Source organism: Dendropsophus ebraccatus, chromosome 4 (assembly GCF_027789765.1).
Source record: "Dendropsophus ebraccatus isolate aDenEbr1 chromosome 4, aDenEbr1.pat, whole genome shotgun sequence".
Taxonomy (NCBI): Eukaryota; Metazoa; Chordata; class Amphibia; order Anura; family Hylidae; genus Dendropsophus; species Dendropsophus ebraccatus.
In genome coordinates this window covers 83,281,970-83,296,842 of record NC_091457.1, presented here as the reverse complement: position 1 = coordinate 83,296,842, position 14,873 = coordinate 83,281,970, and the positions used below count along the sequence as shown (strand labels likewise).

The following is a 14,873-nucleotide window of genomic DNA, read 5'->3' as shown; positions in this document are numbered from 1 at the left end:
ACCCTCCAGAGCTCAAACAGAATATGTAATGAAGATTTTAGCTACAATATCAGCGTGCAGGTGTTACAATGAACTATGCAGGCATACAATGTCTCTGTGTACCGGAATATACTAATAAATACAGCCATCCCTGACCAACGCCTCCAAGTCTCTGGGGAAATCACCTGTATTGTCTACCTGATCTACCTGTCCTGTGTAATAAATGCGCCTGAAAACAACGTGATGGCGTGCGGGATGCTAATCATTAAGATGACCTACTTCTCATTTTCCTTTTCATTTTCAAAAGCCGCGTTAAAAATCCATAAATTAAGGAAATTAACTGATGGAGCCCCTGGCATCTTTGTAAGCTATTTAAATCTTTAAATTTACAACATCTTCTGCATATATCAAGTAATTGAACTAACTGCGGGGATGTAACTTTAATGAGAAAATTTCCCTTTTCTGCTGGAGTTCGTACTCCAAAAACAAAAAAAAAGGGCCCCAGGAAAAAAAAGTTGTTTATTCCTGCCAAGGGGATAGGAAGAACTGTATGAAGTTTCTTTGTAGCTTTGTGATACGTTGGAACAAAAGGCATATGGAATATTAAATTCATTATAACTAATCCCAGCACCCAGTCATTCCAAACAAAAGTGACAACTGGGACCTTGTCTCCTGCTAACCTTAAAACAAAAGCACTTGACCTTTCTGAGAGGGGTGAACGCAGAGTGGTTGCACTTGCAAGGTTTTGACACTAGTTGGTGCTGACGATCAAGAAATTTGGGAATGAGATGTTCATAGTATTATGATGTTACCACTACTACAAGCACAAAAAGTGAAAACTATACATATCAAAGCCACATCCCCAGATGTGCAGCAGAGATTAGTGATGTAAGTGGTGTAGAATGCAACCACTCCTCAGTAGGAAATCCCTGGAAGCAGAGGCCGACTATCCGGACAGTGGGAGGCTATACCCCCCTCAGTCTGGGGTGTTTGCAGCCCTTGTCTATCAAAATGTCATCTAGAATCATACTGATAAATGGCTATAAAATGCTACTCAATGGCTGGCAGCTTAGAGAGACACTAAACCTACAGACAATGGCAGCTTTATAGAGACACTAAACCTACAGACAATGTCTATGTGCTGTAAGTGTGATCCTTTGCTCCCTTTTATCAGCCATTTTGGCTCAGAAAGGCTGACTGTAGTGTTCTTCAATGGGATGAAAGCATAGGATGTCCCCCCTCAAAATTCCCTACCCCTATAATCATCGTTTTCTCTAACAGGTCTCCAGTTCTTGGACTCACCAGAAATATTTACATAGATTTGATTATTTAGAAAAAGCTCATTGTTATTGTTATGAACTGTGACGTGATCCTTTAAAAGAGCTTACGCAGCCTCACTTTTCTAAGTTTCTTTTTAAGGTGACCATATTATAAAGAATGTTAGGAGGAGAACGAAACAAATGTTCCCAAAACTGACCATGTGCAAAAGTTTTGGTGTTTATTGAAACTTATTTTTATTCTTTTTTTTCCCCTCTTTTTGTTATGTCTTGTCAAAAGAACAGAGGCTACAAAGCCTGTCAAAGATGCCAGGGATAGAGGGTGGGGGGATGTGAAGTATCTGCATGGGAGATCTTCATAGCAGACATCTCCAGCTAGCCGTGCTCTATAATTGAAATGGCGCGTTTAGCCAGGGGCTAGTACAGAGGGTGCATTTTGCAATAGCACAAAGCCTGTCCATAGACGTCATTTGGTATTAATGGCCTGGAGGAAGTCTAATGCCAACCATTAGCAGAAGAGAGGCTGAAAAGAGAACTTGGGGAGGGGGGAACTGTGTGTGTGTGTGGGGGGGGGGGGGGTAGCTTAGGGAGGGAAGAGAAAAGGGTAATTTGGGGGCGATCTGGAGAGTAAATATAGTACCTTAAAATAAGGCGGAGGGAAAGTCACATTAGGAAATTCAAGAACAATTAAAGCCCCCGTGGGGGGGGAAGGGGGGTGTTGGTATATATTTAACGTGAGTCTAAACAATGTTCAGGTTGTACAGGGTTAAAATCAGAAACTGGAATTGAGAAAATCAAAACTTTTTTTTTTTTTTTTTTGGGGGGGGGGGAGAGAATGATCACAACAGCTGAAAAGGGCATAAATTGCGTGAATGGGTATAATACAGTATGTATTTCTATTATGGTCAGACATTTCGCTACATTCTCACTACAGTTTGGTATGATAAATAGTTCGAACAAGGTTAATACCTGCATTGCCATACAATCAATTACAAGAAGATGGTAAAAAATATCAAAATATGATGGCACATGGGATACATTTCTAAACTGGAAACTATATATCTGTCTCCATAAACTCTCAATGGCTGTCACTACTATGAATGTATATATATATATATATATATATATATATATATATATATATATATATATTAGTGACAAAGCCAAAGTGTGCATCAAATTGTTTAAAATCTATATTTTATTTTTGTACCATGTGCAGGGTAAGTTTAGGATATAGGTAAAGAAAGAGAGCACTCTCCACTCCCCCCTTATAAACCCCTTAAGTTTTGCAGCAAGTTCTAGTGTAGCTGTAGCAATTGTAACACACAAAGTCAAAGGATGTGAGAAACGTGCCCTGTGTTACTTATTTGGGAACTGAAAATTTATGCCTCGCTGAAAGTGCCCGGGGAAAAATTACATCAGACGAAATGACAATGATTAAAATCAGCTTTTTCTCTCCCTCTCTCTGCCTGAGCCTCGTCTGCTGCTGCTGCTGAAGCCGGAGCCCTGGCAGGAGCCCGGTGATCCCCGCACACACCGCTATCCCACAGCTGGCACTGGAGGGGGCACCTCTCAGAGAAGGCAGGGGGGGGCAGAGCTGGGCCACTTCATTGGAGCTGATCCTTGCCCTGGAGGCGTTTGGAAGCCCAGAGCTAGGAGTGAGCAGCGCAATCTCTCTCCTCCTCTCCATTCTCCTGCAGCTCACACTCCTTCCTCTCTAGTCTCCAGGCTGCACAAGGGCTTTGGGGGGCGCCCAGCAAAGAGAGGGAGCCACTGTTCCGGGGAGAGCACAAGGCACTCAGGGAAGAAGAAGAAGAAGAGGAGGAGGAGGAGGAGGAAAAGATCTGGCCGGGATCAAGGTAAGAGAGGAGGAAGGGCTTGCTGAAAAAGTGACTTGGAAGCGCAGGGGCACAGGAGCACCCCGATTCCTGCTGCAGGCTCCCCAGCAACATGTGCAGGCTCTGTGAGCCCTGCAGGATGGAGGCAGAGTATACTGCTAATGCTATAAGGCACTCTACTGGCATGTTGGTGATCTGGAGGTGGTATGGCAGCAGATGAAGGGGAGGGGGAGACCCCTAATCCTAGCTGGGGGGTCATGTGCCCACATCCTGGTGTCTTGTGCATGCATTCATCCTGCTTTGAGTATAGGAGTCAGTCTGTGTGTGTGATGCCTGCAGTAAGTACTATCAGCTTTCATCTCTTGCATTATATGTTCCTATGTATTGTTTCCATTTGTATTGCCTTTTGAATTGTGACAAAAGAGGGTGTCGAAGGTTTTGTTTGAGGTTTGGGAGGTTCTAGAGGTGCATATGTACAGGAAGCAGACGGAAAGGGATAAAAGCATGGAGTGGTCCAGGGTCTTATCTTGACAAACACAAGGGGAGACAAGTGGAACTGAGAGTTTTCATCCACTTCCTCCTGTCCAAAAGTTTTGTGTAAGGACGTGTGTCACTGGGTCCCCTGCTGCTGGGCTGATGGCAGCTCAGGGGCAGAAGTGGCGCCTTGGGTAGTTATAATCCATAGATAGATAGGTAGATTTAAATATATGTCATTTATAAGAAGCTTTTAAGATTTTCCTTTGACCTGACCCAATCATTGATATTTCAAAAATGTATCCGTTGTAACCAAAATAATCTCTAGGAATTTTTACGGCAAAAACCGGCAATACATTTCAGCCTGTCTGACAACATTTCCAGATTTCCAAAGGTCAGAAGCTTTTGTCTTCTGGCCACATACAGAGTAGTCAGGAACACGGCTGCATATTATGGCTTGCATCTGGTGAACTATGAACATTAGTAAGCAGCTCCCAAAAGACTTTGTTGGTCTGAAGCAATAAAGGTGTTTAGGTGTTTGGGAAGAGTAAAAAATCTGAGGACAGAGCCCTCTTCACCACACAAAGAGAAGTGGTAAAACTGCTCATAAACCCAGTAGTGTAACTATTTGCATCAACCTTCTGTGGCAGTGTAGGGGTCAACCCCAACCCATGTCTGATGTCCATTGGTTCCTCATCATTAAAGACACAATGACCATAGTAAGGTCTGCAGAATGACTCGGTTACTAATCTGTGGCTTGCCTTACTGATTAAGAGTGAGGTCACATCATGACCCCTGACTGCTCATAAAGTTTGTGGCTCATGCTATCAGTACTCTCATAAGGCAATGTATGGGTTAACCCAAGTCACAAAATGTTGTTATTAGTATTCAGTCACTGTGAACTTGAAGTTGCTGCATGTATCCCTGATAACTTATTATCTTCCACAACGCCTGTTTTCTCCCTATATTTTTACTATTAGACTCTTGCAATCCACTGTTCGTCATAGATGCTGGGGGTATTTCAGGAACCTTTCACCCCCAGCCAGTCTTTCTGTATGGTTTCCACAGACTATAGCAGTATGAGTTACCAGGGCCTGCAGCCATGTGCAGAGGTGGGAACAAACTTCATACGCCCAGTAATACTTCTTAGACTTTTGAAGTGGGATCTAAATGCATCATCCATTTGTGTGTGTAGTAAATGAGGAATATTCCTGTAGGCTTTTGTGCTATGAAGACAACACCCTGGAATATTCTCTCTCTTTCTCTCCTCTTTCAACATTCCTTGCTGTAGGGCTTTTGCCCCAGGCATGAAGCCTTGAATAGAGCTCTCTCTCCCTCCAACAAAAAAAAAAAAGAAAGAAAGAAAAAAAAATGCCTTCTGTTTACCTTTTATGGTTAAAATAACAGCTTAAGCAAAGAGGCAACTTCATGGAGAAACGATTTCTTGAAATCTTCTCAAGCTGCAGCGACATAGCAAGTTTAATCACCCCTAGAGAGCGAAACAACTGTGTGCACAATGGGACACAGAGTCATTTTGTGTGTAAATGAGCGTGCTATGGCTTCACTTTACATGGGCAAATAGCTTTTACAAGCAACATTTGTGCAGTTACCTCCACAAAGACAGGGGGAAGATAATCTGGCTTTTCATAGAACTCAATGTGCTGGAGGAGGGAAAAACAAGACCCAGAAAAAAAAAAACCCTTTCACATTATTTGAAGACCTGGGTGTATTGGTTTTGCCCCCAGCTAGTTCAGCCGTCACCCAATTTGTGCAGAAGACCACCCTCCTTTTTATACAATTAAAGTCGCTGGTTACTAATGCAATTGTGTTTAACCCACTCTGAGCCAGGGAGGTGGGGGCCCTCTACTCCCGGGGGCAAGTAAGCAAGCATCTGTGTTTGGCTCAGTGACATTGTTTTATGAATAGGTGGGAGATTCTTTTCATCAGTCCTGACAGATAACCCCCCTCAGATAAGACAGTCCACTCCAAGACACTACTACCTGCAGTCTGCAGCTCTAGGTAGAAACAGTGGTCCTGACAACCATTCCCTATTTCTGTACCCAAAGGGCCTACAAGATGCATGGGATGCCCAATTCTGCAGTGTCTTCTGGAAGAGGAAAAGTGGGTAACATCATGGTATTGATGGGAAATGTATTTTTAATTATTCTTACATAATTTGTTCATTTAACATTACAACATAAAAGGGGGAGGGGGGATTTTGCTACTCTGTAATGCTCAATTTTACCTTGTACATATGTTGGATATTGCACCTATTTAACAGTCTGTAAAGGTGAATAGTAAACCCCTATAGGAGTGCAGCCTACAGGTATTGTGGCAGATGACTGCATGCTCATTAGTTGTAAATGGCCTTATACATTTCTAATCTAGATTGGTGAATTATTCAGGTAAATGACCTTTCCAGAGTACATGAGCAACATGTTATATTGTACAGAGTCTATTTGGTTTAATACACACTGTGGCAGTATGTCTCTCCGCCAGTCATTTTATATAAGGTTTATTGTCAGGCTATACAATTTTATTGACTGATTACTAACAGGTCAATATGATATAAAAGGAAGGTGAAGGTAGCCCTGACCACAGGAGCTAACACTCATGCTTGTATTGTAGGAATCGTATGACTCATAGAAATGTTGTATATATCAGAGATGTAGCAGGGCAGAATTGTCATTTGGCTCAGTTTATGGTGTTATGATTTGTGATCTGAAGTTTTACACTGCATGGCATGCAATCCTACAACATTACTTTAACTCAGGAAAGTTATCCCAATGGACAAATTCCCTGTATACTCACTGTATACTTTTGTGACACAAAAAAGCCCTATGGCTGCTGCTATTGTGTCTGAACTATGCAATGATTTTTTTTTACACTGCACTCTATATTGATCCTATTGTATACTATATAAACTATGTATAATAAATGAAGTGACTAGGAAACACCCACGTGTTCAATTGTATTTGTGAGGATGAAGCACAATATATCACATAGTTTTATAGTGACCATATAACTTTAATCAGTACATGTAGAAGAGGGGAGTTTGTAAAGAGTCACACACCTCCTGTATCACAAGCTGTCATCTCTTATGTGCTAGGAAGAGCTAGTGCATTATCTGGGAGTGATCACAGTGACCTTTATATGGCTCTGCCATACCAGGCTTTCAGATGCTTGTTATGTACAACAAAAAGAACTCTACAAATAGATGTAAAATGAAGAACTCACTTACCTTAAAATGTGTCTTGTCGCTATGCAGGAGGCAACTGTAAAAGATAAAACATTGATGTTTTTACATTCTCAATAGTACATTAACATGTCACATATGGCACATGAAATTTTGTAAAAAAAAAATTGTGGCAAAAAAGCTGTTAGCTGAGCCTTGTGACAAACCTCTGCAAAAAGACACCATGTAAATACACTTCTCACCCTTCAGAGGTACACCATGCTAGGGGTCAATTACGAAAACCTGGGCAGCCAATATGGTGAGTATAATTCCATACCATTTGGCCTCATTTTCTTCCTTCTAACTTCCTCAACAGTTCGCTATTTGTGGCCATTATAGAAAAAAGGTGCAGACGTGCATCTCATCTGTAAAGTGCAATCTCCCCGGAATTCCTTTGGCCAGCAATTTGGGTTCAGATCGCTCATATATTAGAAAGGCTGATATTGTAGGATGGGACACACCATTTATTTTGGGATATTTCTAAGTACCTAGAACTGTAATAAATATATGTGCAAATGTCTTGCCACCTGTCCCACCTGCTGTAGTGCATTATGTATTACTTTTTCATGTTACTCCTGCTCTTTCTTGATGCTCCTCAATGAAAGATGAGGATTGTTGTACCTGTGCCCCACTGTTTGTTAGGGATGTACAGATTTAGGTTGGGTTCACACACAGTATTTTTACCAAAACCAGGAGTGGGTGGAAAACACAGAAAAAGTCAAAAACCTTTCCAGTATAATTTTTCTCTGTGTTGGTTCCACTCCTGGTTTTGATAAATATACAGATCGAAATGACCAAAATAATAGGTGTGAACCCAGCCACAAACTTGGATCCAATTGTGACTCTAAAGTTTATTAGACGGTACAAAGAAAACAATGGTATGGTATTGTTTATACGGATGTAGCAGAGCCTGCTTTAGTGTGATAGCATGGTATTAAGTGTGTATATAAATGGGGCAGGGTTCGGTTTAGCCTCGATCAGTCAGTTTATATATTGATTATTGATGGAGTTGACACATTTAAAGGAACTGACTATTTCTTAATTTATCAATGTATTCTAGCAGATGGAAGTGGCATGAAAGCAAGGTAAAGGTAGCCCTGAGCACAAAAGTTTCCACTCAGGCTTATATTGTCACAATCTTAAATATCAATGCCGCATCAGTATACTGCTCAGGTGTAATCCCCTCAGACATGACATAGCTCAATTTATCATATGGCACACAATGTGTTTTCTGAGATTTTCCATTGGACTCCAGTTCAAGCTACTCATAAATCTCCATAACAAAAATCAGACAAATTCAGCTCTGCTACGTTTACATACTGTGAATAGTAGAAGGTGGCATTAGGACCCTGTCTCTCAAAGGGTTAGCCGCTTCGTACTATATACAGGTCACGGATAACTTTAGTTTAGTGTCTTGTACTTTAAATCAAGCAGCTGGTAACAATTTACATTTTTATGCATACATCAAAGGACTGGAGTCTTGGGTATTCTTAGCATTAACCTCTGCCAATTGGTGCTGGCAGGTAGATTCATCAAACATTCTTAATACTTTCCTCCAACTTTTCTCCACCAAATTGAAATGTCATATTGTGCTTGGCGTTGTTTTCTTGTTGCACCCAGGTACAGTAGGTAAAGGCTGCAAGATGTTACAGTAGGTGAATGGATGTGAAATGTACCTCGGTGTATCAAATAAATGCCTCGGGTACCGAGGAAGTCACTAATTTAGAGGTGTCTTGTTATTGAGACGCACTTGCAAAAAACCCCTGAATCTCAATTCACAAATTGGTTCTCCGTTTGTCAGGGGATATTTCACATCTAACACATAAGCCCACGACCTCTAATTAGAATTTTGCAGTTTGTTTTGTGCCCCTTGAGGCTGACACCTTGGAAAGGAAGAAGAAGGAGAAAAAAAATGTTCCTGATTTCTTATTGCTAATAAGCATATTCCACCTACCCTCTGGTACTTAAAAAAACCCATGCAAATACATTTAATTGCGGCAGGGCTTGTAATTTGTACGCTGTATGTATGATCAGGCGGATGCAGGAATGATCTGATTAGATTTGTGATCACATCTATAACATAATAGTCATTGTACTGAAAGAGCACTCTTTTTTTTTTTTCCTTTGCTATCAAGGAGGAAAGCAGCATGTCCCGTCTTTCTCTCACCCGCTCCCCGGTCTCTCCCTTGGCTGCACAAGGAATACCTCTCCCAGCGCAGCTTACCAAATCCAATGCACCTGTGCATATTGACGTGGGGGGACACATGTACACAAGCAGCCTGGCCACCCTGACCAAGTATCCAGACTCAAGGTAAGGACACATCTCTTCATTTGCATGTGTAAATTAATGATAATATTCCATTGTGCCAAGATCAGACTGTTCTCTTAGTATCACTCTTTGTCCTCTTTTGACTCCCAGACACTGGAGTATGTCATGGACTTGCTCTGTAACCATTACCAAGGGATTTCATAGCTCAATTAAAGATTTTTGGAGGTTGGATATTTTTACATCATGGGTGAAAAAAGAATTTCTCTGCAGTTATTCGGAATACTTTACAATTCATAGAGCAAAGCAGAGTTTGTGATTTGTCATAAGTCAGTGTGATATCACTTGCTATCAGTTCTTGTACACATGGGTGAAGGTAAACTTAGCGCATAATCTTGTACAATGTTCTGCTGCATCTATTTATTGTAGACATACCTCAGCGCCCTGTATGCACATAAGAAAGCCCTGACTTTACTGGGCCTCACATACTGCACTATCCCTGTGTGGCTCACCCTCCAATATTCCTAAACTTCCACACAGTCAAGTTGTAAGACCATACAACTTTAAATTAAATGACAATATACTTTTAACATAATTGTCTTTTATCTAAATGAAGGAATAAAAATAAACTTGAGATTTTTCCTTTTTGGATAAAATTTCAGACTAAATTTTCACCTATTATTGACTTCCAGAAGGGTAAATAGATTCAAAATAAAATTTTTAGATAAAATAAAAGAGTAGGCTAAGTATAGCTCTGTTATATCTGACATGGAGCCCAAGAGCCAATCCGCTGGCTGATTTTAGTTTCCGTTTTCCATTGAGACCGGGAGCTGATAGTCTACAACTATCTAAATGTATGTTTGTTTTTTTAAAAGTTTTTAGATATAAGTGACAAAGCAGTGATCATTGGAAAAAGTTTTTTTTTTCCTGGACTGATGAATACTGAAATCCCAATGAAGAATACTACAGTCACCCTCTCTCCTCCTGTATAAAATGGCTGATACCAGGAAACAATAGATTCATTCATTCACTTGCACACAAACTTTATGTTTAGTTTCCCTCCTGGGGATCCCGTAATAATAGGTTGTTGGCGGATCCCCAAAACTTTCTATTTACTAGTCCTGCCTGCCCCCTCCCCTGAACCACAGCTGTATGACCGTAGACAGGCTTTTTTCATTAGCTCCGTGTTTCCAATTAGTTTTCTAATTAGCAGCGTTCACATTATGGCGGCGGAGACAGGAGGGTGACTTTGCTGTGTTTTCCGGTTATGTCTGACACGCCTGTACACAAACATATTAAGAAACGGCCAAGCCAGGTTACTCACTGGTTGTAATTGACTTCTTTGAATAATTTTCTTTCTGGTTAAACTGTAACCATTCCCTTCCACTAAGCAAGGTCATAGTTAGACGCTTTTAGTTTTTTTTTTCTACCATGGGATTCTGAAAAACAAAAAAAATTAAGGAAAATCTGCAGCAGCCCTGGGAGAGATGGCAGTTCAGTGTATGCGACATACTTTCTGCATGGTAATTAGGAACATAACTTTACTGCCAGATGTTTGGCAAGACTTGCAGACATTACAACCCCTTATATCGAGTTGTGAGAATTACACTATCCGGGGTAAGGCATACCTCTAGAATTGCATCTATAAGAAAGCACTATATGAGTTGTTTGCAACCTTTGGCTGTCCGGCTGTTGCCTGAGGCTATAAGAGCCTGCTGGGATTTGCAGTTCTGCTAGACAGCCACAGGTTGGTGAACACTGCTTTATATGTTGTGGCTTAATACCACTTTTAAATGTTATACGAAAAAACATAGAAATGGCTTGTGTCTTGCTAGGCAAACACTGGAGGCAGATAAATAACACAAACTAAATGGATTTTATCCAGCAGCCACGTGTACAGTTTTATTGAATCTAAATTTATTTTTGCATTTCCCTAGCTTGGGTGTTTTGTGGCTCTTTCCCCAATGACCTTAATATAGGGATTAAAATATTCCAGCTCACAAGTTACCGCACAAAGGATATTTAATGGGTGTTATGTTATTGGTTAGTAGGGTTCTCCAGAGGGTAAAAGCACATTTGATTTCTTATTAATAGCAATGGAGGACTCAGGTAGGAACAGAAATGTTTAATAGGACAGTTCAATACTGGTTATCTAACATACTATTAAGGTGTCTCATCTGATCTCATATCAGGCATGGAGAACAGAAGACCTAGACAGTATTGTACATAGGTCCAAGTCTAATTAATAGGACCTGTGCTAGATACTCACTGGGCATTATTCAGTTGCTTTAGCAACCTAGCACCATACACATAGTAGCATCTTTTCATGCTCAATATCTATGGGAGAGTAAGCCAGGACAAATTATTTAAACATATTCTAAATTAATGTTAAAGTTGCTGAATCACTAAGACCACCTCTTGTAATCAACTGATGACAATAGGTCTAGCCTAACAATTAGTGATCAGCCATTATCGCCCAGACGCCTATGTCTGCCCATACACTTCAGACACTACAGGGGAAATGTAGCTGTACATACTGGATAAGCCACTGTTGCTCACAGAGATGGCATGTGGCCCACCACCATAATGCCCATATACCCTCACAGGATGCCAGAAAAGGAGTAGTCATCCAAGAGATCTCTTTGGGTTCACCCATATGACCCCCGAAATAGATCCCAAAGGGGTTACTATTCAGCTTTTCCCAGGTCTGTTTTTTTCTGATTTGCCATTGGTGAGGCTGCGAATGATGGCAATACTGGTTGTCATCTAGTTTTCCCAGAAAGTGATATACAGTAAGTCAGAAAGGGCTGAATAGAACACTAACACTCTGACAGAAGGAAGAGGATGAATCAAAAACTTTATAAAAGAAGATACAGATGTGGACTTATGGAGTGTGATGTTCTTACTCAATAAAGACTTTAAAGATTGGATTTTCACCCAGCTCCTAAATCATTCCTTTTTTCATTGGATCAAAAACTGTATTCGACCAGCAAATGGCAGGATGAATGTTGTGCAAGAGTCTCAGTGTTTACACTAGTGAGTGTGCTGCGCAAGGTAACAATTGTGCTGTCATAAGGGAGAGGCTGAAACCAAGCTCCCATGTAAACTGATGATCACCTGTAATTACAGGTACTGTGCTCAGAACCTCACCTGTATATATAATTACAGAGAGAACCATTAGTAGCCCATACTGGGTGGTTCAGTGTCCTGATTTAGAAGGAACAACTGGCCTATTTCTATTTCAGAGGACACTTTATTTAATAATACTTAGTTTACTAATTACTACTAAACATCAGAACGTCAAAATTTTTAGGAAAAAGTAAGGGAGCAAGGGGTGTAAATCTGTGTGACATGGGGGAAATCTTATTTAGGAGTCAGGAAAGGCTAAGCGCCACCTCATTAAAGGGGTTATCCAGCGCTGCACAAAAATGGCCACTTTCTTCAAGAGACAGACCCTCTCTTGTCTCCAGTTTGGGTGGGGTTTTGTTACTCATTTCCATTGAAGTGAATGGATCTTTATTGCAAACCACACATGAACTGAAGACAAGAGTTGTGTTGTCTCTGGAAGAAGGTGGCCATGTAGTGCTGGCTAACCCCTTATGTCAGCCATATCAGTAGCCACCTAGTTTCCTCAGAAACAGGTGTAAGGGTACAAACCCACTTGACGTATTTGCTGCGTGAATCAGTCTTAAAAATAAGCAGGCAAAACGCAGGTTGGCTTTATACGATTGTTCTGCGTTAAAATACGCAATTGCGTATTTTTGAAGCGTGAAGCTTGTTGTTAGCAAAGCATCAGTTGTTAACAACCTGTGCGAAAAAACGCATGTAGCTTCACACTTCAAAAATACGCAGTTGCGTATTTTAACGCAGAACAATTGTATAAAGCCAACCTGCGTTTTGCCTGCTTATTTTTAAGACTGATTCACGCAGCAAATATGTCAAGTGGGTTTGTACCCTAAATAAAAAAGTTTTACAAGAAAACATCATTGACAACATATCCTCTGGAGGGGCCAGCATTGCCTGAACCCCATCCCATCAGCTGTCCAGCAAATCCACCGAGACTACGTGAAAAAACATATAGAGCAAGAAGCCCTGGCAGCAGTCATGACCCATATGAATAAAGTGACATGACATAGCCGCTACACAATGCAATCTATGGACCTGAGTTTTCTAGCTTCACAGCTGTGTGGAGCCAGGGGCTGAGGCTATGCTGAGGCTATCCACAGAATATAGGGTTGTTTTCATAGAATAAAGTTGGTCTATAAAGGTGACCATGAATAGGGAAAGGGGACCACCTATGTGAGTGTGTGAATCTCTCCACTGTGAGAGTTATGGAAACAGTCAAGCAAGTGGTCTGGGCTGTTTGTGCAACTGTGTAGACCTCTTATGGACCCCAAGCAATCATAAATATTGTGTGGTTGTGTCTTTAATGTCTGATGTGGCAATGGCTTCTCAACTCTCCCCATAACACTATGAATAAACTGCTAATGGGATTAGTGGCCCTTTAAAATGATCGTCTTTATCCTCTATCCCATAATAGGTGTTATATATCTTTTATTATAAACCTAAGTCCTGTTTTATGAAACTTTGCAACCACCGACATCCTCTAGCCTTTAAAATCTTGTCTTCTGCACAAAGTCCTTCAGGCATTCCTTATCCTAAGAGGTAATTATTCCTCCCCCGGACTCTCTTGCTTGCTTCCTTGTTGAGTTAAATATTAATTTTAGGAAGATATATATTAGAAAAAGTATGAAAAATGAGATTGCTGCTGTACACCTCAGGTCTGATGACCCAGCCAGTGTATCTGTATGAGTGCAAAAGGCAAAGGCCTTAAGAGATCTGTGAAAACTCCAACCTTCTTTGTTGAATATTGCCTTCTGTGTTTTGTTTCATGCTAAAACCCTCAATAGCATTCTACAAATAACTGCAGCTGCAAACCTAGGAGAGCACTATGGGATAACAAAGTATATGCAGGGATTGCACCTTACTTTTAGTGCAAATATAAGTGACATCAGTTTGTGCAACCACAGCCATGAGCTGTCTTTTATAGGTTGTAAAAACATGTGTTTCAAGGCATTTTTATGAATGTTTACACAATTGTTTTTAATAATCTCTCTCTCTCTCTCTCTCTCTCTATATATATATATATATATTTTATTTTTTTTAAACTTTTTATTGTGACACTTAAAAAAGTTTATGGACGCTATACCTAGAGCATGCTATGTGTAAAAAAAAACACACACCACAAATGCTAAAAACACTCAAATGCAATTTTAAAAAACCGCACAGCAAACATGTTTTGCAATGTAGTGCACCATAGACTGTAAAGTGCCATTTGACTGCATATAAAATGCAATATGCAAAGAACAATTTTCTGAGCTTGGTATCTATCTAGCTGTAGCGTAGGCCTCATGCACACAAATGATGGAGCTCTAAGCCTTTGTTATGGTGCCTCTGTATGGCACTGTATTCTTTGGTTTTGTGGAGAGAATACCTTTATGATACAACATATGATGGAACATGCCACGATCTTTATAACATCAGATAGAGGTCTGTAATGTAGCCATGTGTAAGAGCACTACAGCACAACAGGCCTGCACATACTATTGGTGGTAAGGATTATAGTGTACTCTTAGCAATCATTATGCCTTAAATAATTTGGTTCAGTTTAAACAGTATGTAAAGCATATGTAGTATAGAAATAAACTATGTGAACACAGTGCAAACATATTTTAACACTAGAAATTTGTGGCCAATCGTTTTATCACAGACACACAAATTCTATTTATTGCTAGGTACTATAT

At 40.5% G+C, this 14,873-nt stretch overlaps 1 protein-coding gene across 2 annotated transcripts in view; it reads left to right on the top strand.

The window, feature by feature from the left end:
* Positions 1-2,706: 2,706 nt before the first annotated feature.
* Positions 2,707-14,873, top strand: part of KCTD15 (potassium channel tetramerization domain containing 15) — a 30,284-nt gene continuing 18,117 nt past the window's right edge. The window contains exons 1-2 of one of the 2 annotated variants that reach the window (XM_069968554.1): positions 2,707-3,115; positions 8,939-9,114. In XM_069968554.1, coding sequence (XP_069824655.1) covers positions 8,951-9,114 — 164 coding nt within the window. In that variant the 5' untranslated portion in view covers positions 2,707-3,115; positions 8,939-8,950. Of the gene's footprint in view, positions 3,116-3,157; positions 3,433-8,938; positions 9,115-14,873 lie in introns of those variants that run through there. The other variant, XM_069968553.1, reaches the window with a different exon arrangement.